At 32.1% G+C, this 25,725-nt stretch overlaps 1 protein-coding gene and 1 long non-coding RNA gene across 2 annotated transcripts; both read right to left on the minus strand.

Moving 5' to 3' along the window:
* Window positions 1-395: 395 nt before the first annotated feature.
* LOC140053174 (uncharacterized) lies at window positions 396-9,984 on the minus strand. Its single transcript, XR_011846040.1, has 4 exons — window positions 9,949-9,984; window positions 1,869-1,913; window positions 1,413-1,454; window positions 396-735 (listed from the first exon to the last, which is right to left on the minus strand). It is a non-coding gene; the product is annotated as an uncharacterized lncRNA (long non-coding RNA).
* A 192-nt stretch (window positions 9,985-10,176) lies between these two features.
* LOC140051096 (uncharacterized) lies at window positions 10,177-23,474 on the minus strand. The gene is made up of 19 exons (XM_072096197.1): window positions 23,364-23,474; window positions 22,914-22,997; window positions 22,146-22,365; window positions 21,777-21,800; window positions 21,611-21,637; window positions 21,215-21,496; window positions 20,852-20,914; window positions 19,274-19,809; window positions 18,632-18,763; window positions 16,805-16,994; window positions 15,835-15,867; window positions 14,882-14,917; window positions 14,726-14,761; window positions 14,045-14,572; window positions 13,341-13,415; window positions 12,871-12,903; window positions 11,676-11,786; window positions 11,293-11,399; window positions 10,177-10,440 (listed from the first exon to the last, which is right to left on the minus strand). The coding sequence occupies exons 1-19, from the start codon at window positions 23,472-23,474 to the stop codon at window positions 10,177-10,179; spliced, it is 2,892 nt and encodes a 963-aa protein (XP_071952298.1).
* Window positions 23,475-25,725: the final 2,251 nt, after the last annotated feature.

Genomic DNA, 25,725 nt, shown 5'->3' on the forward strand with positions numbered 1-25,725 from the left:
CTAATTCACATATTTCACTAGCGTGATAACAGAGTACGACACTTAGCTACATTATCTTATTTTTTTTCCACTCAGGAATTCTTCAGTTCGTTTCTTGTTGACGTACACACAACAGTGTTAAAAGAAATGATGACAATCTGAGGTAGGTGTATCTCATTAGAGTGCAATGTTGAATGAACTATACCCTAACAGTGTTGCTATGGTTATTTATGGTAAAATTCTTGTAATATTTTCCGCTCTTCGGGGAGAGAGGGGCTATCCAGGTAAGCAGTGGCATAATGCAGAGGGCTGAGGCCCCTGGTTTAAGAAACCTAAGTGGTCCTCGGCCAAGTTCCAATGCTGGAGGCCTTGGACGTTTTAAGCCTTTTTGGCATATTTTAATGCCCATTTTTCCTCTGGGCCCCATAAGCTCCAGTGACCCTGGGTTTACCCAGTGAGCGCTCATAGCCATTACGCCACTGCAGGTAAGTTGCACTCATAGACTACCAACACCACAGTTGATTTGTGTCTAACATGGGTCATTGATGGAATGGAAATAAATTATATAAACTCGTCAATGCATTAACTTCATTAATCATTTTCTTTTCATCAAGTTTCTTAAATTCTGAATTCTTGAATTCAGTAATCTTGTCTCCTACTCTTGAACTTGAGCTCACTGATTGCCATTTTGTTTAGATTTCCTTGGGCATGTTCGTTACACCATTCAGACACTGTTAACAATCCATGTTGATAATTCTACAAGAAAGTAAATACAAATTGCTATGTTTTTGGTTTTATATATATAAATTTATATAAATTTGAAATATATAATAAATAGAAAAAAGTTTTTATTAAAACACCATAACAATAATTCAATTTTTTAATTCAATAATTTAATTTCGCAATGATATTCATTGCTGGCCTAGGTACTTTCACTTGTGCGCTCGCATCGTGCGGTTTATAGCGTAAGCCTGCCTGGAGGAGGCGTAGAATCTAAGACCACAGCGGTGATAGTCTCAGGCTTAGAATTAAACGCAACTGATTTGCAATAAGTTTATTGTTGTTATTAAATTTGTTTTTGGCGTTCTCTTCCTGTTTTGTAATTGTTTACCTTTTGTATTGTTACATATTTTTATATATCTGTAAAACGAGCAATGAATTTCCGAAAGGATTAGTAAAAGATAATTTGAATTTGAATTTTTATTAAGCCAGTGGTTTCATCTTGGGCTTAAGTCTAGGCTTACGACCTTTATTACAATCTGCCTCTCGTATTTTCACCCATGAGTTAGATGTATATATACCATACTGTAAATAGAAAATTCCTCAATACAATCAAATGAGAACTGTAACTCACAATTAATAAATATTAATGTGAACTAGGAATTACAATTCTGCAATAATAGGACCCCCAACTCTATTGAAATAAAACATACTTTCTGCATTGCTTGGTCCAGCTTCACTTCTTGATCGTTTACCTAAAAAGAAAGTATTTTAGGACAGTAATTACAATATCCATGTTGATGAATACTATTACTATATAACATTTTATTTAAACTTCCAAGACACATTTTGAATTAATCAACAACATAACATATTAAGATTTAACTTGTTATTTTGTGTTACTTTTTGGTAACTTTATAGAACCAAACTACAATACAAGTTGCAAAATGACATTGAAATCATTCACTAAAGTACCACGTCAGAACATAAGTCAAACTGCACCCGATTAAACTTTAGTTATATAGCAGTTTAATAAGTTAAATTTGACTACTATACAGTAATATTTATTTAGGTAGCCATGCTTTAAAATAAAAAATAACAATGACAGAAAATTTGTTCAAATAGAATCATCATGGCACTAAAGAAAAGAAAAAAAAAGACAAAAAGACCTTTTGGAGAACTTGATGGTTCAGCTTTTCTTTTTGATCGTTTACCTGTAAAGAAAGTAGTTTTAAACAGTAGTTCTCAAATTAATATAATTAGGTTATATGCATTCATGCATATAACCTCTTGATTCTGTCAGAATCTTTATTTATTTCTTTATTTATTTATTTATTTATTTATTTATTCTTTCCTTAGCACTATTTGTCCGTCAATTATCTTGATATCAGTTTCATCTAACTAAGTCAATTTTTCAGAGTATATTCCTTATGGCCAGGAATCGATGTGGTTATGTTTTCACGGTGCGCAATCAAACATTACGCGGTCTACGCGCGATTTAACGAAATCACGTTTATAATCATATCTTCACAAGCATGAATCACTTTTAAACAAAATTTGGTACTCATAAATTTCAGGTCATATTTCATCATATGGCAATACAATTACGTGCGTAGCGCATATAACGCATGCATACGCCCGCTTAAATTTATTTTCGATGAAATTAGAGTACGTTTCTGGCAATTTTAAGCGTTTAAAAAATTGCCATAAGTGCGCAGATTTTTGCACGCGCACTGCGCGTCAAACGTTATTGCGCACTGTTTTTGTCCGATTACTGTTGTATAACCTTTCTTTAACAATATCATCATATTGTATTAACTTTTCAACGCGAAACAGCGTTATACGAGCACGTCAAAAGTGACAGGCTACGCACGTGTAAGTTAACAAAATGGTGAAAATATGCTAAATTTTAAAATTAATATATATCGTTAGAATGCTCGGGAACACCGATTTTTTTATTTCATTTTCTTGAAATGTATGTATCAATGTATGATTTATTATGAAATTAAGAGAACAAAAGTTGATTAAGTCATCATTAATGGCATATTAAATTTACAAAAATTAATTTCGACAATCAAACAAATTATAACATTTTCTTAGGCCAAAATAACAAACTTAACATTAACTTTCTTCCTTAAGAAGTTCATATATTAAAGTTAAAAGTATATAGTTTGTCAGTGCATCATTTTTAAAAATCTTTAAAGATATCATCATAGTAAAACATTATAATTCATTGCGGTATGTAATAATCTATCTGCACCAAAGTGGTTACTGCATAGTAAATACACGGAGGAATATTTCCATAATTTTTAGTCAGTTGTTTATGGCTCGGTGGTCTTTACTCGTGTCTATTGCATTCAAGGTACCGAGTTCGAGTCTCACCTTGGGAAACGAAACGAAATAAGATTTTTTTTATTACCCGTATTGTTTGTTCAATTGTATTTCTTAGTGTATAGATTATACAGATGATTTATAATGAAATTTATTTAAAAACACAAATGTGGTTTATGACATTATATACGCAGAAGGATCTTTGATCGGATTATGATACCGGCTATTGTATTTGCGTTAGCAAGATCCTATCATATATTATAAATAACTAAAGATTCTGAGAAAATCAATCAATCAAAATATCTTAAATCAATCAATTATCTTTATTTAAATCAATGCATATAACCTATAATTCGTCATAGTGACGAATTAAATCTAGTTAAAAATTGTTTTTTCCTATAGACCTATCTCAAGTGTGATATACTGTAAAACTTTTTTTTTTCTTCTTTCTAATCTGTAGAAATACTATATTTATTTTTCTGATGTACATGATCCCAAAGATGTTTGTGCACTATAATTATTGATCAGTTAAGAAGCAAATGTCATAAAATATTAAAGACATTTTTTCTTTAATTTTGGACGTTTTGTTAGAATAATGCGTAATGTATTACTTCAAAAATATTAAACCAGATCATTTCTTGTCTTAAATGTATGTGATTCGGTTAATTATGATGAAAAGAAAAAAAACAATGCACTTAAGCTATTTGTAGCTAGGGGGAACAGACGATCGGGACCACGGACGATTGGGCCCAAGACAATTGTGCCCACATTTTGCGGTCCCGAACGTCTTATGTGTTGGGCCCGATCGTCTTACTAGTTGGTCCCGATCGTCCAGTATTTTCAGAACCACGTTAGGCCCGATCGTCTTACCAGTTGGTCCCGATCGTCTTAGCGTTTGGCCCGATAGTCTTTTGTGTTATACAAAATAATGTGCCACATTTCACTCCTAGTACTTAGTGTCAACGTGCTTTTCTTGCGTAAATTAGATTTTAATTAAAAAGGTTAATTAGATTTTTCTGATTTTATCATAATTTTCCCCTAATTAACACTACTGGTTTTAAGAATTTCTTAGCAAACATTTATGATAAATGTGATTGATTGTGACAATATTATTGTGTTGTATGTAGGCCTAGGCTAGGCCTATTCCCGTATTTAATTTTTGCTCTATGCAGTGTGATATAACTTGACTTCTCTCTCGCGACAAAATTAATAGAACATGTGTGAAACCTAATTTGATAATGTACATATTTTCATATTTTTCTGACTTTAAATCAAATAATTATTTTTTTTTAATTTTTGAGAATGTTTTGGGCCTGATTGTCTTATTCATTGGGCCCGATCGTCTGGGCCCGATCGTCTCTGGTCCCGATCGTCTTTCACCCTTGATGGGCCCGATCGTCTTTCACCCTTGATGGGGCCGATCGTTTCACGATTTGGGCCCGATCGTCTTGAAGTGGGCCTGATCGTCTGGGCCCAATCGTCTGATAACAGTAGCTAGCGTCAAGTGCCCTCTCTTGGGCTAGTCTATTTAGGCATGGTTTTGTAGGCCTAGCTGGTAAACAGCGGTAAAATATGAACATTGTACGCTAGCTATAAGCCTATGCTGGGGTGTCACGAAACCTAAGACCACGAAAGCTAAGAAACCTAAGACCACGAAAGCTAAGACCCCCTAAGACCTAAGATCACGAAAGCTAAGACCCAAGACCTAAGATTGCAAATTCTAAGATATACTACAGCTTAAAAACAATACTTGTTTATCCATACATAATTTTAAAAATAGTAGATTTCATTTATTACCATAAATATAATTTAATACTACCGCAAAACATAGATAAACTCACATTATTTTCGCCCGTTGAGTAAATGTATATTTTTCCTTTACAACAAACAAACTTGACGGGTTGTTTGTTGGTATATATTGAGTGTTGACAAAGTGCGAGGGAGCGAGGCATGCGTGGCATGCCAAATATTTGTGCGAGGCATCATTTTATCATTTCCAAAAGTGCGAGGCATGCGAGGCATATAGTTTACAATTTCAAAAAGGTGCGAGGCATAGCTTAACGTGCTATTATGCTATATTATAGGCCTAATAATCAATCGATACAAGCGTATCTAAATAGATTCGTGTATACACTCATCATGTTGTTTATTTTATGTAACGATTGTTTTTTCATTCAAGATATATCGTGTCAAATTTTACTTTTACAAAAGTGCCCAAACTACGGTTCAAAAATCTGAACGACAGTCTTCAACTTTCGATAAACAATAATTGTTATAGCGACACACTCATCAAATGACTGCAATGTTTGTTGGCATTTCGAGCGTGTTCACTCACATGTCTCTCGAACATAGCAGAGTGAAAATAATATTTTGTCACACCCCTGCGCCTAGATCCGGTAGACCCGAGAGATGGAAAATCCCTCTTTACTATTTAGCAGGTAGCGGAATGATTCAGCCCTCAGCTCAGAGGATTGTGGTGCATTCCCCTCCTATAGCACGTGGTTTCAGCAGCAACGCACAGACTTCTCTCTGAGCGGCGTGCCAAAGACATTTTTTACATTCCATTCTCTAGGAACAACACGTGTACCTCTCTCGCAAATAAGGTGAACAGCGATTGCCAGGACAAGTTCAATAACTGGCGGTGAATAAAAGGTAACTGATATGCCAATCCAATAATATGCCGCAAAGAAAAAAATTGCGACAGAATTCTGGAGCGCGTGTGAAAAAAGACTTACGTCCGACAATTGTAATACTAGGCCTAAAATTAAACTTTAGCTAATATGCTTAGCCCTAACCTAGATAAGAGGCCTATGTAGAAAATAATTTAATCAATTTTGATATAATAATAATTGGTGTAATATTTAATAATGATACACTATTCCTGTTTTAGTAAGCTAGGTATATTACGAACGATTTTTATTTATTATTGTCCATGTACGTACTAATAAACCTGGCGCTAGTTTCCTTCGCTTGTATTTTTACTCCAAATTTGATAACTAACTTTATCGTGTGAATACCACACCTTAGAAGTATACCTCATGAGTACTTTAATGAAAGAATCACATAAAAAGTAACAAATAAATCCTTAAATTAATGATTTTACAGGCGTGTTTCTCGCACACTGTTCGCGAATTTCACTTATTCAATGTTCAATATTTTTGTTTCTATGGAGCGCCAAAAGAGCAACGATAATAGAGGACTAAAACTCAGTGGAATGCGTCAATTTCTCATGCATTTATTGGTGAAAAACATGTTTCATTTCAATATATTTGTTAATTTGTCAATAAAAATGTTGTAATATGTTACTGCTGATACTGTTCTGTTTTCAAAGAATAATAATCGATCCTAAATCAACATCACTACCTAGTCTAGACCTAGGACATCCTACTAAGGATATTATGATGAATTTTTCTATTTTATTCTTTAAAAGGTTAACGAAACCGTGTACATTATCAACAGTAACATTTTTCCTTACTGACAGTGACAAAATCTATTGAAATTGTACTTGATTTTCACCAAATAATGCGTTAAATATAAATGGATTCCACAGAGTTTTTAGCCCTCTAATTAATTTTGCTCTTTTGGCGTTCCATAGAAACCAAAATATTGAACATTGAGTGTGCGAAATGCGAGAAAAACAACGTCTGTAAAATCACCAATTTAATGGATTTATTGTTACTTTTATGTGATTTTTCTTCATTAAAGTAGGCCTACTAATTCTAAGCTGTGGTATTCAGGATAAAGTTGGTTAAAATACAAGGCAGGTGCAAAGGGAAACTAGCCTAGCTGGCCTAGGCCTAGGCTACTTCAATTTCGGTGATTTCCTGCCTTGCAATTTTGAGAAATGATAAAATGATGCCTCGCATTTTTTGATGATGGTAAAACGATGCCTCGCATAAATTTCTGACTTGCCTCGCATGCCTTCCCTGCCTCGTGTGCCTCGCACTTTGTTACTACCCGTATATATTTACTCCATTGTGTTGATTCAGAGGATGTTTTTCTTTCGCACCTGCCTTTCTTGTATTTTGACTCCAAATTTGTTAACTGACTTTATTCTGAATATCACACTTTAAAATTAGGACTTATATAAGTACTTTCAGAAGGAGAAACACATAAAAACAAATAAATAAATCCTTTAAATTGATGTTTTTACAGACGTGTTTCTTTGTATACTGTAACTCCTCATGCTCAATGTTTTTGTTTCTATGAAGCGCCAAAAGAGCAACAATAATAGTACAAGTATAAAAACAGAGAGAAAACGAAACAAAAAAACAGTGCTAATCCTAATGTGTGATATTCAGAATAAATGTTGGGAGTTATTACAAGGCAGGTGCGAAAGATGAATATTTGTAATCTTAGGTCTTGGGTCTTAGCTTTCGTGATCTTAGGTATTAGTTTAGTTTAGTTTAGTTATAATGAGAAAGTTTAGGCGAATGCCTTTTTAACCACATATCAACTACATTGTGTCGATGCGATTCTTGAAGGTGTTAGTGGTCTCAGAATTAACAACGTCAGCTGGTAAACTGTTCCAATGGTTTATTACTCGTTGCGAGAAGGTATGTCTTCTACAGTTCAATCCTTTATGGAAAATAGGCTTGAAAAATCTCAGGTCATGTCCTCGAGTAATTCGGCTAATGTTACTTCTCATTTGGAAAAAGTCATCCTTGGCTACACCCTCGAAATCTTTAACAATTGTATATGCTTCAATCAGGTCACCTCGAATTCTTCTGTCGTACAAGGTTGTTAGGCCAAGAAGCTTTAGTCGATCTTCATATGAATATGAACGGATACATGGAACTAATTTAGTCGCACGACGTTGTACTCTTTCAATTACATTTATGTCCTTTTGAAGATACGGATTCCATACTTGAACACAAAATTCGAGATGTGGGCGTACATAATGCTTGTAGATGACGTTAAAACAATCCTTATCCATATATACGAAAGTCCTTCTGATGCTTCTTAAACAGTTCATGGCCCGCTGAGATACTTTGGCGCAGTGTTGGCTTGGTTTACAGTCATTAGTAATTAGTACTCCTAGGTCCTTTATTTTCTCAACTGTTTCCAGTTCAACTTCATCTATTTGGTATTTAAAATGAACATTTGAATGTCCGAAGTGCATCACCTTACATTTGCTTTTATTAAAAGCTAACATCCATTCTTTACTCCACTGCAGTGCATTGTTTAAAGATTCTTGTAATAATTGTCCATCATTTCTGTTGTTAACTACTGAGTAGATCTTTGTATCATCAGCAAATAGCTTTATATGACTAGACACATACTTTGGTAGGTCATTTATATATAATGCAAACAATGTAGGGCCCAACACAGAGCCTTGTGGAACTCCTCTAATTACATCAGCCTAACTGGAAGAAGCATGACGCACTTTGACTCTTTGTTGTCTGTTATCAAGAAAATCTTTGATCCATAATAACAATTGACCTTTGATTCCATAGCTCTCCAATTTCATGAGTAATCTCCTATGAGGAACGCTGTCGAAGGCTTTACTATAGTCCAAAAATATGACATCAACATTATTGTTGTCATCCAAAGCCTTAGTAACATCTTCCATAAATTCTAAAAGATTTGTCAGACATGATTTCTTCTCAACAAAACCATGTTGCTCTGTTGTTAGTATTGCATTGTTCTTAACATGTCGTAGTATGTTGTTGCGAATAATATGTTCAAAGATCTTGCAAATAATACACGTTAGGCTTATCGGTCGATAATTGGACGCTTGTGATTTGCTGCCTTTCTTAAAGATCGGAGAGACATCAGCTCGTTTCCATATTTTTGGTAGTTTACCTTCCTCTGTAGACTTCTTGAATAAAAGATACAAGGGTTCTGATAACTCATCAGCACACTTATTAAGTAGAGATGGATGGATGTTGTCTGGACCAGGACTTTTATCGATTTTCAAACCTCGGAGTTGTTTAAAAACATCTTCTTGGGAGAACTCAATATTTTCAACTGATTTGTCACAAGTATCATAATTAAAATTGGTTATGTCTTCGTCAGGATCTTCTTTGGTGAAAATGTTTGGAAGCATTTGTTGAGTTCCTCACTAATTTCGTAGTCAGTTTCCAAGGTTAACCCATCATTATTTACTAATTTTGTTATTCCAGTCTTTACTTTCTGTTTCGATCTAACATACTTATGAAAGTTCTTTGGTTTGTTTTTGAATTCCATCAAGATTTTTTTTCGAAAGTAGCTTGAGCGTTCCTTACAGCTTGCCTAGTACGATTGTTCTGTTTCTTGTAAGCCATATGATCTCTCTCATTCTGTGTTTCTCTGAAGCTTTTGTACAGTTGATATTTCTTTTTTACTGATTTTTTAACAGCTGATGTCATCCATCAGCTGTTAAAGGGGGTCTTAGGGGGTCTTAGGTTTCATGACACCCGCCTATGCTGGCCTTGTCTCTTTGCTGAATTAATTGTCTTTCTTTTTTTGGAAGAATCCGTTTGGAAATTGGGGAAAACCCTGTATTTTCGCTGAAAAGCTACGGTTTTTTGGTGCACCAAAGAACGAAAATGTCAATCCGTGCACGATGAATGCTAGTATTTATAGCACGCTGCTTAAATTATTAGAATCGACTTGTATTTCACATTTTTACCATTTAAAGGTGAAAATATTGTCGCAATAGGCCTATAGTATTTATTTTTACATAATTATATTTCGGTATCTTTTATTCATCAAGTATATACATAAAACAATTCATGGCAGTATAAACTGAATTGCAAACTGAGTAGTTAAATACATTATACAAAATATACAGAATAAAAAAATGCAGTTTGTGACTTTCAATTAAATCGAAATAACATATACCAATGCCATTATATTAAATACAATATAATAAAAGTGAATTTGTGATTGCAAAAACAGAATATTCACTTTTTGCAAAAAAAGAAACAAACATACTTTCTGTATTGCTTGATGGTCCAGCTTCACTTCTTGATCGTTTACCTAAAAAGAAAGTATTTAGGACAGTAATTACAATATCCATGTTGGTGAATACTATTAATTAATATAATTTTCCCCTGCAGACCAAATTACTACCGAATCACTGAAATTATATGGATGACCAATAAAAAGATATTTCTAGTAGAGAGTCATAGACTTTTGAAAGTTCTCGGCCCCCGTCTCTGTTTAAGGTTGGACTGGATTCTCTCTTAAAGTATAAATAGCCTCCCATATTTTCCTGGGAATTAATTTGTCCTCTCGGCATAAAACCTTGACGTTAGATTTATCAAGTTCGTGGCCTGTGATTTTAAAGTGTTCAGCAAGGGCAGACTGATTGGAGGGGGTTATTGCAATATGTTCTTCGATGCGTTCCCTCAAAGTCCTCTTTGTTTCACCTACGTAAACTTTGTCACTGCCTTTACCTGATTTGTCCTCAATGGATACTTTGTCCTTGGGAGCAACAAGAATTTGACAAAGTGTCTGATGTGGTTTAAAGCTCAGATACAGGCATGAATTTTAAATATAATATTTGGTTAATTGTACATAAATCAAATATTTGTAACAGAAATCACGACGAAAAAACATAAATTTCCCTTAATATGGTCAAATACAAAATTTTACACAATTCCTTCCATAAAAACCAGGAAGACTTTTTTTCAGTAGTTAGGTAGTTAACCTAATGTAATAACATGTCTTGTGACTCCCTAGAAGGTGAAAAAAGATGGTGGATACACGGTGGATAATTTTTGCTATAGCATGAAAATAAAAATCTGATAATCTGATAAAATTTTTTACCACACTGTTTATTTTTCGTAGCTTTTTAAAATGCCTCTCTATTTACAAAATGTGTGTAAAAAAGAATAGAGATTTTACTGTGTAAAAGCCATCTGCGTCCAGAAGTAGGGAGTCAATCAGTCGTCAGTCAGCTAACACCCGCTGAGGAGGAGAATGGTTTCTCCGAAAATATTACGGAAATTCGATTTTAGTGTGAGTGTCGTAGAACAGTATTAAACCTTATTTTAATGTTTATGACCGATATATATGAATCTCTTCATTCTCATCTCAAAATATGTTATTGGTAATTGTTATTGTATTAAATAATGTTAGAAGTTTTACAAATTTGATTTTAATTTACATTATAATTTCTTAGATGATTTTACCACAAAAAACAAGTGACATAATTTATGTAATCATATAACTTAAAATAACAAAACCTTCTAAACTTATGCATTTGTTGGAAATTTGTTTGTAATTCTGTAAAAGTGATGTCCTGATTTCCTAAATAAAGTAGAATATTAAGACCTCAACTTTATTGAAATAAAACATACTTTCTGCTGCATTTCTGGATGGTTCAGGTTCATGACTTCTTGACCGTTTTCTTCTTGATCGTTTACTTTTTGATCGTTTACCTATAAAAAAACATAACAATACAGTATAGATTACCATGGGTACTCTCTTTTTATATCTAAGTGGGCTTCATTTGTAACATTTATATTTTCAGGAAACATTGTTAGTCTTGTTAGTCCAAGTGTAAATATCCAGTTTTGATTACCATTTATTAAGTAATAGATTATAATTTACTTATGCGTTTATTGGAAATTTGTTTGTAATTCTGTAAAAGTGATGTCCTGATTTCCTAAATAAGTAGAATATTAAGACCTCAACTTTATTGAAATAAAACATACTTTCTGCTGCATTTCTGGATGGTTCAGCTTCATGATTTCTTGATGGTTTTCTTTTTGATCGTTTACTTTTTGATCGTTTATTTTTTGATCGTTTTCTTCTTGATCGTTTATCTATAAAGAAACATATAACTCAGGATATTCTTAAAGCAAAATATATAAGAAATGTTATGTGTATGGAAATGAATCGTTGGCCAAAGCTTATATTAAATACAATTATTAGATTTAAGAATTTTAATTCAAGGTACCAATTTATTAATGAATTTGAAAAAACTTGTGATTATATTAAGTTCGATTTCAATGCCATTCTTAATGATATATGTACATGTACTGAGATTGATATGAACTGGGTCAAGCCATTTGAAAATACAATTAAACAATCGTATTCTACTTTTTGGAAACAAGAAGTAGTAAGAAAATCATCTTTGCTTGATTACTCTTTGTATTACAACTTTGAACTGTTTTATTTTAAAAAAAGTGTTTTCTTTTCCATTGCTGTTGCAAAATTAGTAGTTGTATTATTGTAGTTTTAGTTTGAAAATAAGTTTTGTAATAGCGTCGAGTCAAATTTTATGTCGTTATCTCAAATATGTTTCTGTTTTTATTTTTCATTGTTTTTGTATTAAATTTTGTAATTGGTATGGACGCACCATCTACGCATGTGTGCCACTGTTAAAAAAGTGTTGTTCCAAATAAATATTGTTATTATTATTATATTATTATTATTATAGATTACCATGTTTACTCTCTTTTTATATCTAAGTGGCTTCATTTGTAACATTTATATTTTCAAGAAACATTGTTAGTCCAAGTGTAAATATCCAGTTTTGGTTACCATTTATTAAGTAATAGATATAATTTTAGTTACAAACACAAAAAAACTATGATATTAAATGAATCTCAATTTTGTAGCAAGTTTTTTGTTTCAAATTATTTAACAATAATTTTTATTTTTAAATGATTTACAGTATGGATAAAACTTAGTGTTAACCATTAATGCAATCAATGCTAAGAAAAATGTTCAGTGCTTGAGAACGTTTGCTAAAAACATATTATTTATTCATGTCTAGATTTACATTTTTTTTGTTTAAAGTATTGTAGTGGTACTGTTGGTAGTCTCTTGATGCTAGCAGAGTATTAAGAGTTTATTAACAATATGTTTAAAATGAGCTATGTGTAAGAAATAAAGGCAACATACCCAAGCTTGAACTTCTTGATTTTTCAAGCTCCCCTAAAAAAAGAATAAAAATACAAATCTCAGTTAAAATTACTTAGAAAATAAGTACGGTTTAGGAAGGCATTTAAACAAAAATACAGATTCAGCCAGTCTAATTTGTGCTGGAAAAGCATTCCAGAACACGGGGCTTATATACTATAGTTACAATAGTCCATTCTGTCATTAACACTAAGGTTAGATGGACATGTTTATTACAGTTACCATACTGTATTATTGCTTTTTATATAATAATAATTGATTATTCTGTCTGATAATATTTTTCAACATAATATGTAGGAACAATGACAGCAAATGCACAATGTGCCTTCAGCGGTTGCCAAATTTAGGGCATGTTACTTAAAACTTGGATTTAACCACTGTTTAAGTTGATGAAAGAAAGTTAGTGCCTGTCATTGCCTTGTAAAACTTGTATTCAAAGAACACAACAATACCTCCAATAAGGTTATCTCCATTGAAGCTACTATTTCCAGGTACTTCGCTCGGTAGGATTGCAGATTTATTTTGAACTGTAAAAAATTAATTAGAAAAGGAAAATTAAAAGTTTACACATAGGAACCGTAGACTTGCTTGGATCAACTCATACAGTTTTTTTCAAATGTAAAGACAGACTATATTTGCAAAGATGCACTACTGTTGAAATATTGCATAAAAGCAATATAACAAGAGTACCAACAATTGTTGATGAAAATTACCACAATCATCATGCACCGCAAAATGAAAACTACAGCAATTTGATCAAATCCATTATGTTTTGGTTGTTTTCTGAATGAATGAATGATTTCTAAAAGTTTCTACAACCAGTATTTGTTCACTGTTGTGAATAGTTAGAGCCAAATTTGATGAATTTTGCCATAATTTAGTGTAAAGTAAAATTGAGTAGATGCAGATGTTGTTCTGAGATTGAGTTATGGTACATGTCAGGTAAACATTAGGTACCAAACATCTAGGGCCCTTGCAAATTGTGTATAATTATAGTAAGACATTTTAAAAGCAGTAGTTATTAAAAAAACAGAAAATTAATTGTAGTAAATTAGATGGCAGTGAGAGAGAGTAAGTGGATAATGTGATGGCACTTTTATGAAAAGTGTCTTTTCAATTCTTCCAATTCTAAGTTATGTAATGTATAATAAAATACCTTTTAGTACTTGCATAGGTCCTTTAAGTTCCATGCGGTTTAAGTGTTTAATAAATGATTGCATATTTCCCTCACAGATTATGTTTCTCATCTCAAGGTCCATAATCAAATGCCACTGATCATCATAAACCTGTTCTGCATCATTATAAAAGTCATTTATTTTCCGTATATCTTTCTCAGTCAGCTCTTCTCCAAATTGTATCAACATTAGTCTGTGAGGAGTGAATTTCAAAATTGGAATTTTTCTAACATTTTGGTTTGTTCCAATTTCTTCGTAAATTTTACTTGCCAATCCAAATTGTTCTGTTGCTTTTATGGTTTCATAAAACAAAGTTAAGTCATGGCTTGTTAAATGTTCTCTCTCCATTAAGAAGTTTAGCAGCTGATTTGTGTTAGATGCTTTATCTAACTGACCATTTGACAAGAGATCTTTATACAGAATTTTCAGCTTATTGAGTAAATGACGACGATCATACCACTGTGAAAATTTTACTTTAATGATTTTAAAGTTAACTTGCTCTTGAGTTTCTACAAAAATAAGAACAGAAACATTTAAAAAACAGAAATATTATGGAAAATAAACTATTTTTGGTATGTTTACAATACCAAATTACAATAAATTAAATTGTCAATGCCTAAACAATATTGAAAATGACACCAATCCTTTTGAACAGAACATACTTTCTTGAGGACTATCTTCCCGGATTGATTGTCTACCTGTAAAGAAAGTAGATTGGTACAGTAGTTACAATATCAGTTTGATATAAGAAATACAAGTTTTATATTATTCATTGCCTTATTAAAGTAGATATTGTTGATATTGAATACAAAACATACTTTCTAGAGGACCTGGTGGGCTAACGTCTTGTTTACCTGTAAATAAATGGTTTAATATTATAGTTGAAATGTCAGTAGTGTTATATCAGTAGTAGCAGGTACATGTATTTGCTGTAACTACATTTATTTATACACAGTTGTAGGATGCAGTAAAAGTATTTCTGCATTATGGTAGTGGATTACTGACTGATTACTTTTTTAATTTTTTATAATTGGACTACTGTACAAGGAATCATAGATAGAAACAAATTTTACAATTGTAAAATGAATTCATTGAACCAGGGTCATCATCTCTAAATCACATGTGCCTCAATTGCCAAAATTTCAGTTCATAATTCGCATATAGTTACCGCTGTTTAAATATGTGACACGTCCACCTGAATTTTTGGTTGTGAAAATATTTTAGTGTTTTCATCAAGCAATTAATAAATATCTGACAAGGCTGAAAGTTGCTGTCCAAGCTACTGCAAGTTTCCAATCCATATTGTAGCCTTCAGTATAGGCTATCCTAAACTGGAAAATCATCATCAAATGCTTTCTGGTAAAATTGTGAGATTTTGACCCATCATTATGATTGTTGGACAGGTCTCCATGAGACTATACTTTTTTCTGAGTAAATATTGCATAATATCTATAAACAAGTAAAGTTTGCATATCTCAACTCTATTGACTCAACTCAACTCAATCCAAGTTTTTTGGATGGGGAAAGGGGGGCTACTTGACAATGCAATAAAATAGGAACAATGTTTTTACCTTGTTTTTATTGAAGGATATTCAAACTTTATTTTAATTTTCATTAAACCAATTGAGGTACATTCAATTTTTAGCAAAATCAGAGATGATGGTGACCCTGGACATTTCTGTTAAATTGGTTGCTTTGTCATGGAATGACATAATATAGAACCACAGTTGTTTTTAATCTCATTGAATCCCATACAACACATGTAACATACCCAAGCCTGAACTTCTTGATTGTTGAAGATCCCCTGCAAAAACAAACCTTTATCTTTGAATTTCATACACAAATTGAACATTACTACTGCCAATTACTGAAGATTTTACACACAGTGTTTAGTTCAGAACACATGGACTTTGCATTCTTGAACTGTTGTGCAATAAATTAACTTTCTGATATTCTGTGGATGTGGGTGAAGCGAGAGGGTTAGCAGATGTTATGGTTATTCTTTAAGAAACATTCTCTGGGTCGAATGGAGGATTTTGTGATACAGGGTGCGAGAAATACTGCAATAGCTCAGCCCCACAGTAGTATGGGCTGAGTTAAGAAATGTACTAATACTACTACTACTACTACTACTACTACTACTACTTCTACTTAAAACCTAGGGATCATCTTAAAATTTCTGAAAAGTTATACCCATATTGACTTACTACAATTTTTCAATTATTTTAAACAATTTTTTATTGTTGAAAACACATTTTTAATATAATTTAGGGTGTGTGATCGTACCAAACATAATTGTTGTTGTTTTCAACAGTAGTTTTTAAGCTTCAAAGAATTGCTATCCACTCAGACAATTCAACTAAGAGCTTATTAGTAAAGATATCTACATATTAAGCAAAAAAGTTTGAGTTCAAATCTTGGTTAGAAAAACTTTTATTTTCTCCAAATTACAATTTTACATTGTACAGTATTAGCATTTTCAGGGTCTTTGTAGTTAGTTTCCAATACTTTTTAGAAGTTCAAATAATGCAAGAAAGAATAATGAAAGAAAGAAATGACAACTATTGTACTTTTAGAGATCAAGATGGAGAGTAACTTTTATTCATGAAGCATTCTGGGAACTAAGAATTATGAAGTCATACAAATATTTTAGATACAGATATGTGATAACACGTATATATATACCCTAATAATTTACTTTATTATTGCTGTTATCACTTTTAGTTTAATACATTACTTACATACAAATGGTAACTCATGTCTTTCATTTGGTTTTTGTAGTGTTAGTATCTTTGTACTAAATTCTTGTTTCTTTTTTTTCTTGTTTTTCCTGTTTCTTTTCTTGTTCTTCCTGTTTCTTTTCTTGTTCTTTCTTGTTACAATAAACATACTCCAACTTTCAACTTTCCATATTTCATTAGCAGTTATAGTCTGTAAAATAATTTACATCTTGTTTAGATAATTAGAACGTTGGTACAATATGCTACTAATTTTTCCACTTAATGTGTACTGATTAAGATATTTTATAGTTAATTGGCTATTAAAATACATTTAGACAAACCAAATACGGATATTCCAGAATATTGCACACATTGTCTGTGACCAGCACACAATATGAATCTGCTTTATTTCTTTATCCACAATAATTTTTACTAAAAATTAAAAATAGCAAGTGTTTGCTTCACGTTACTTGGGGTCGTGTTGAATGCACAAAACGAGGTATTTTTCAGTGGTTACCTAACACATTTAATAGTGTGCTTGTTACTTGTTTGGATATTGATTTATTTTATGATAGTTTAAATGTATTTAAGTCCGATCTTTGTTTATGTTGTTGTTGCATATTTGAATGTATTATTACCTCCACCAAGGAGGTTATGTTTTCACCCCTGTATGTTTGTGTGTGTCTGTGAACAGCCTGGAGGCCACAGTTTTTATCCGAATCTCACCAAATTTATCAACAATGATCTATGCCTCAAAAGCTCGGACGAATTCGAATTTGAGGGGAAAAGGTCATAGGTCACAACTAACAAAAAAACTATTTTACTGCCTAGAGACGACAGTTTTTATCCGATTCTCACCAAACTTAGCCACAATGATCAATGACACATCATATAATTGTGGTGAAATTTTGAAGGGTCAGGGTCAAAGATCAAGGTCCACAAAAAACTAAAAAAAAAAGAAAAAAAAAATAATAAAAAAAAAACCTCAGTGGGAACTGAGAGGCTGGATACATAACCATTATCATTTCCTCACTGAGGACAAATATTAATACAAAATACAAAAATTACACCACACTGTCATCCACAACTTTGTAGTGTGCAGTTAACATATTTACACTTAGAACTAATAAAAAAATATGTAAAAAAAAAAAATATTCAGGGGGCATTTTATGTAGGGGAATTTTACAGTAGGCGGAGGTTTGTACTCTCGGAGTACCCTCTAGTTATAGTTTATTATGTTTAGATTCAACCTGTTAGTGGCGGTTTCATCGCTGTTGGTTGTCAACTGAATAAAATAAAATGAAATAAATTTTAATTTCTGAAATTCAGTAAACAGCTTGCATACATCATAAATTTACAATTTGACCCTGTAGAATTTTATTCAAATATTTTGATTGATGACGATGAATGGAATGTTCCAAAGGATACTCAGGATATTCTGAAATAAATCATTGAATAAAACCAGTACTGTATGCAAAAACATTTTAGGGTTATAATGAACTATTTTAGAATCTGTGTACTTTGTAAAAAAAATGTTGCTCAACAGCTTTAACCAAGTATTTGGGGTTTTCAGAAAATTTTTTAGTGTCGGAATTGATGAACGAAGATTCCTCGAACCGTTCGATTATGATAGCCTAAGATTAAACTCTAGGCCATAGGCTATAGGTATTTTTTTCACTGGTTAAGAGTATTTCCTCCTTGGTACCTCCTTCCTCTTCCTATTATTTTTATACTCTATATTTTATCCTAATAATTTAAGATTTATTGAATTAATCAAATTGTTTCATTCATCGATTTTAATATTTTATTTATTAATCTATGACTTTGCACTTATTTGTATAATCATACCTGTGTTGGAGGCTTCACATCCCAATCTTCTTTGTTTTCTACTTCAATGTCCATATCAGTGTGCAACAAATCTATATATTTGGGAATTTGTATAGGTATTTCCCCAAATAAGTGACTCTCTCTGAATACCTCCTGAAAGTAATGTATAGAAGGAAATCTAGATATAGTCTGGAAGACAAGTGAGACTTTAGTAGATGTTTCATTGTATTACTTTTACTATTTTGTTAAAAATAAAATGATGTAAAAAAGCTAATATTCTGCAACCCCGGGGAGTTTGAAGGGTGGAAATCACTTTTTCAAGCTATAGAGACCATGCCAGGCTGTAGGCAGATTTCATCTACATCATCTAATTTTTTTGGATGCCACTTGCAGTATTTTTTTTCAATTTGTGCCTTCTGGAAGAAGAGAGAGCCTGTAACAATGCTGGCTATAGGCTTTTATTGTAGGATAGTCAACTTACATTTAAAAGTAGATACATTTTTTTTAAAGTATAGTAGGTTTGACATTGATTTTCATGACTGAAGCAAATACTCTATTTATTGGGTGGTGACATATTATACAAATTTTCAATTGTATTATGTATTGAATTACAATCAAAATAATATACAGTATGACTTTTACAATAAACAAACAATAAATTACCTTTTCTCTATCAGTGTCCCAAGTTCTTACTCGAAGTTGATACTTGTTAATCAATACCTTTCCAAACACACCTAACCTTGCTGTTTTTTTACAAGGACCTCTATTTGTTATTGTAGGCCTACCAGTAAGACCATATTTAGAAAAATGTTTTGAATGTACACAACACTGTCCATTGTTTAAAGAAAAGGTTATGTCATCATCTTCATTACTGTCCAGTTTTATTCTTCTCCATTCACCATGACACGTTGTAACAAGTAAAGTGAATTCCCAACACTCTTCATCTACAGCATTATGTGGAAATGACAGCAAGCAGTGGTTTCTAAAGACTGTGCCTGGTGGTCCACATCTAACAACAGGTGAAAGTATTGTTTCAAGAGAATCTGATAACAAATCACTAGGGAATGAGGTATTTTCTAGTGAGACTTTAACATTCTTTCCTTCTTCAATTGCTCCAGGATTTATCACCAACTTTGTGTCTTTATCCTTAAGATAGAGAGTTTCGCCTTTGGAGTCCACAATTAACTCCACAATTTGGTCTGTGGAATCAAAATGCTTTATAAATTTAATATATGTTGTAATTATATGTGGTTTATTAACATAACTAGATGGTACGCTAGATTTGTACATAATATACGGCGACTGAAAACGCTAGCTCATTATCCGTTAAAAAAAATCTATATCCAACCTCTGCAGCACAGATTGAAAAAAAAATGGATCGAATTTCTGTTATGAGTATACAGTACTTGCCTTTACGACGCCTGAGGGAACAGACACTTGTGGAACAGAGATTGGAATGTTCCATTCATTTCAAAAAAATACATTTGCATAAACGTATATTAAATCTATCAAAATAGTATTTTTTTAAGAAAATCGGCCTGTCTTCAACATTATGATACTGTACTCGAGCTGTTCAACCGGTTTTCAGCTATTAAAAACAATTATCGTAGGAGGAGATAGGAAAATGCGAAGCCTCCTCACATTTTGGTGGCGGGTATTTTTCAAGATGGACATCCATTAGACAGTGTATACCACGATCGGAAAACACCCCTATTTGGGGCAAATCGTTGAACCTAAATTCGTTTTAATCGTCAATAACTAATTATCTAACTTAATTTAATTAGTAAACAGGGTTACATCAGGTGGTTAAAATTAGTACCGAAAGTACGAACCAACTTTATATACCATCGAGTAAAAATTCTAAAAGTAAGGCGCGATTTACCGAATTTTGCCCTTACGTAAATTTATATATAGATAATAATAATAACACTAACAATAATAATAATAATAATAATTGCCATGTATTTTTTTTTGTGTGCTGTCTTCTGTTCTATGATTTAGATGTTAAAATCTCTTAAAGGTGAAGCTTTAAAATTAGCACAGTACATTACGGAATAATTGTTAAGCAAATACACAAACATGGTAATTACACTTTTGTTATATAATTATAATTATTTTTCTTTTTCCTCATCACCTGGTATATAATTAAAAATGTTTGTGTTTAACTCATAGTATCGCTAAAATATTTTGGCATTGAAAAGTCCATATTAATATGCACTCTAAAAGAATAGCTTACAATACCTGGCTCTGATGCAAAAAATGTAAACGGTTTTCGTTGTTTTTCAGTTGATTTATGGGAAGAACCTATTAAAAAATAAAATATGAACTATAATACTAAACAAATTTTATTATCCTTAATATACTAAATTTTGGAAAGCTGTCTATGAAGGTCCTTCTTCTAATTTCAGTTTCATAAATTATCAATTTGATATGTTTGTAAAACTAAAAAAAAGGAGTATGCACATATCAAAATTGGGATAGTTTCTCACAATATTTTTTAACAAATCAACAATAAATAATAAAACAATTATTAATTTTAAAAAACTTTAAAATAATGTTATTTCAATTATAGGAATCATGCGTTATTCTATAAGTAAGGTATACCTGCTAGTTGTATTTCATATCTTTTTTCAACAATATCTTTCTGAAACATATCAGCAAGATTGTTACTGCCATGTTGAATTAGTGCAATGCAAAATACTTCAAGTTGATTCCATTGGATATCAATATTGGTTCTCCAAAAATTCATCATTTCTTTGGTAGATGTAATTAGCTCACTTCCAAACTTTGTCACCGTTAATGAGCTAAGACCCAGATGAACACCAAACAATTTCCAGTTATGAATTTCTTCAGATACTTTTCTAATAATTTGATCATCCACGTACCCTATGATAGAAAAATTAGCTTTGACTTTGAATATAGGCTATTCCTAAGTAAATTAACTTTTAAAATTTGCAATCCTTAGATTTTTAATGCCATAAAAAACCTACTAAATCTTACCTTCGTTATGAGATCGTGATGGTATAGCTATAAAAATAAATAAATAGATATAAATTTGTCAATCAGTATACATCTTTATAATATTACTAAAAACAATCTCAAAAACTGTATTCCAAATTTTTTCAAATTCAACACTATTGGACCATACCAAACTAAAACTACTTACTTTCATCTTGAGATTTTAAAGTTTCTGTAACAGTAAATATATGTAAATTAATCAATAATGTAGGGTGAATCCAGTAACGTAAAGGATACTGGTACTAGAGGGCGTAATGTGGTCTGATTCCTGTAAAAGTTGGCTTGTGAGAGATCGGTCACCATTGCATAAAATGGAACACCAACTTTTCTGCGTAGAATAGACCCACTGTAGAACCATTTTTTATTTGACTTGCAGGCCAGTTAGACAGCCTTTTTTCCCCATTTCGAGTGGGGTTTGTCTGAAACAACTCAGATCCACCACTGATAATGTCAACACATTATACTATGGGATACTGAAAAATATCAAAATATATGTGTATAACTTTAAATGCCTTGCCTTTTGGTAGCACAGCTTCCCCAAACAATTTACGGTAAAGTTTAACTTCCATTTGATTGCTTCCACAAGGTAAAACATCTTTGTCAAACTTGCTAATAACATGCATATGAGCATTTTGAATGTTTGTACCAGATGCACAAGGGATGTACATCCTTACTTCAAGACCTCTGGCATCCTTCTGACTAAATACTTTCAACTCTTTTTGAAGGAAATGAAAAACCTAAAAAAGTCATGAATATATTACTACAGTATATAGAACAAACACATATTTGGTCAAAATGCAATTTTTCATGATAATTAATTTGGCAATGATGACCTATAAACGTATTTATGATATTTTCTTAATTTATTTTTATTGAACAGGTTTTTTTTATTCTAAACAGAAATACCTATCACTGTCATAGATTTATTTAGAAGAACTTAATTATAACAATCCTAATCATATTTTTCCTTTACTGTGAGTATGTACCCTAAGTTTCCCTTTGTGTCGTGCCAAACGGCACTCATTTGTCTGTCCACAATGACAGTGTCCGAGATGGACTTATACAAGGGTGGGGTAACTGACTCTCCCAAAAGATGAACATGGTTCTTTAAAGTACACTGGATCTCCAGTTTTAAGTTCTTATCCAAGAAGACTTGTTCTCCCACCAGGACTATAGTTGAGGAGTGCCTTGAATTTGTTGATTTTATGGCTGTGGTTTATGGCTCCCTTGCCAATCAACAATTGAATTTGTTCCTGTATTATCACTTTCATATCTACTAGCCTACCTTCTTACATACTTCAGGTAGTGGCTTAATGTCATCTTCTAGAGAACTATCGGCCTTGATGCTCTTTCTTCTGACTATTGTTGTCTGAAATATAAAAAATGAACCTTGTAAATGGTAGTTTGACACACACTCTTTAATTCTTTATAATGGATTGATGCTTGTTATTTAACAGATTATAGCAATCCATACAACAGACATGATCTTGATATATTATATTGTACAGATATATTTTAAATGTTTATGGGGTGAACATAGCCAAGGCAAACCTTTCATTTGTGTTTTTAATGTAGAAAATATGTGATTAAAATTGTTTTAATGAATGTTTTTGGTTATTTTTGCTGTAGAATACTAAATTATAAGGATTAAAATTTAAAAATGTATGACATAGCACTGGGTCTTTTATTTCTAGCTTTTGCTACTATATATCAAGTATGCATTTCAAAAATTTACCTGTAACATACGGCAATGTTTGATGGTAGCGACATATAGAATGACTAGATGTTCAGCATCAATATTCAATTCTACATGCTCATACGATACAAGAGGTTCAACATCTTCCATTTGGAATTTCTCAATGAATTTGGTTGCAGTACGTTGAAAGAGATCATCTGGAAGATAGCTACCAACATCATGAAAGAGTGAAATTGCACGCTTGTCTTCAAATTGAGGCGGTGGTGAGGCTTCTGGTTTAAGACGTGAGAGAACGTAGAAAATGTTTTCGTCATTCTATAAAATGAAAAAAAATATATCTAGTAGATGGATATTTTTGTAAAGAAGATGAATTTAATACTTGAATGCATTCCTGGTTTCAATATCAATACCTTTTTACTAGCACACATTAAACCAAACTTTTCCATGAGAGACACAAAGAAGTTAAAAGTCTCATTAGAATCACAAAACTCTTTCCACAGATATTTTAACAAATCAACTTCTAAAATGCCAGTGTCCAGTCTTTGCCAAGCTTTCCACATTACTGGCTCCTATTAAAAAATAAATAAAATTAGTGTAGTTTTCAATTAGTCAAATTATTTGGGAATATTTTAATAAGAACATTAGTAAGAAGATGTTTTAATAACTCTGAATAAAATTAGGATATTGAGAATATTGATTCTTGTATTACTGTATACCTGTATATTTATTTGTACAGTTAAATAACAAATTTCATAAAATTGTTATTGTAATGATTGTACACTGTACCTGTTGATACTGAATTAAATTTATTTCCTAATAAAATTAAGTATATTTTATTTTATATTTTGATAGCAAAATTTGTTTACAAATAAAAATCTTACTTTTCACTTTTTAGCATGATGCATACTGAATTTATATATATAGATACTAGAATTTTTTTATATTTATTTTATTCATTTCAACAATATTTTATGAGGGTGGTCCATCCAGCATCAGCTGATCATTAGGGACCCTCAAACAAACAGAAAATACAAAATAAACAATAAAAACACAAAATTAACAAAGATATAAAAAATAAAAATATATATATATAAAATATACAGAATGCCAACAATGAAAGTAGGAAAAAAAGAAAAAAAATCAGAGAGAGAGAAACAGATGTTTCGAATTACGAATGCTTAAAGGTAGAGAATTAAAGAAAGAAGGAGCATTGAAACTAAAAGAAAGTTTAAAGATTTCAAGGTAAGGATGAGGGATAAGAAGATCTCCTTTAGTAATTTGCCTAGTGTTCATACGGCCGTTGGAAGTTACTTTAGTTAAAAGCTGACAGATAGTAAGAGGAGCAGTGTGATGTAGAGCTTTGAAAGATAGACATGCAAGCTGAAAGAGGTATCGTTCATGGAAGGGGAGAGTCTTAGCACTGGAAAAGTGATGAGGAGAGAGATGTGTAATGGGAGATAGATCGAGTAGTAGACGGATAGCTTTATTCTGGATTTTTTGAAGTTTAGTGGTAGAAGAAGGTTTAGAACCCCAGACAGAGCAGCAGTAGTCAAGTCTAGAAAGGAAAAGTGAATTGTACAGAAGATGAAGAGAAGATTTGTTTGTAAATTTAGAGGTACGTTTGAGTAAGTAGATAATAGAATTGAGTTTTTTACAGAGGGAAGATATGTGTGATTTCCAGGTTAGAGTATTGTCAATTATGATTCCAAGGTGTTTATGAGAAGTAACAGATTGAATTGGAGAATCATTAAGAGTAAGGGTGATAGAGTTAGATTTAAGTTTTTGAGAAGAGCCAATGAGTATAGATTTAGTTTTTGAGATATTGAGTGTTAGTCTGTTAGATTTTAGCCAGGTAGAGAGATGAATTAGAGCATTATTAAGATTCAGTTCAATAAGTTTAGAAGAGGAGTTAGAATAGTAGATGACGGTATCGTCAGCATACATGTCAACATGTAGATTAGAGTTATGAGAGATTAGAGAAGATGAGAGGTCGTTAATGTAGATGGAAAAGAGAAGAGGACCAAGAGTGGAGCCTTGAGGAACTCCAGTAGAAAGAAAACCAGAGGAAGAAAGAGTTTTTTCAAAAAGAACTTGTTGAGAATGAGAGCGATTAGAAAGATAAGATCGGAGCCAAGAGATAGCTGAAGGAGAAAATCCATAGTAGGGTAATTTAGCTAGAAGAATATTATGTCAATAGTGTCGAAAGCTTTTTTGAGATCGATAAAGATAGTGCCAGTAAGTTTCTTATTATTGATATTATGAAGCCAGTTATCATATGTGTTGGTAAGAGCAGTAAGGGTAGAATGTTGGGGACGAAATCCAGATTGAGAAGTACAGTAGATATTAAGTTATTAGAGTCAAGGTAAGAATAGATTTGTTGGGAAATAGATTTTTCAATAAT

Source organism: Antedon mediterranea, chromosome 1 (genome assembly GCF_964355755.1).
Source record: "Antedon mediterranea chromosome 1, ecAntMedi1.1, whole genome shotgun sequence".
Classification (NCBI taxonomy): domain Eukaryota; kingdom Metazoa; phylum Echinodermata; class Crinoidea; order Comatulida; family Antedonidae; genus Antedon; species Antedon mediterranea.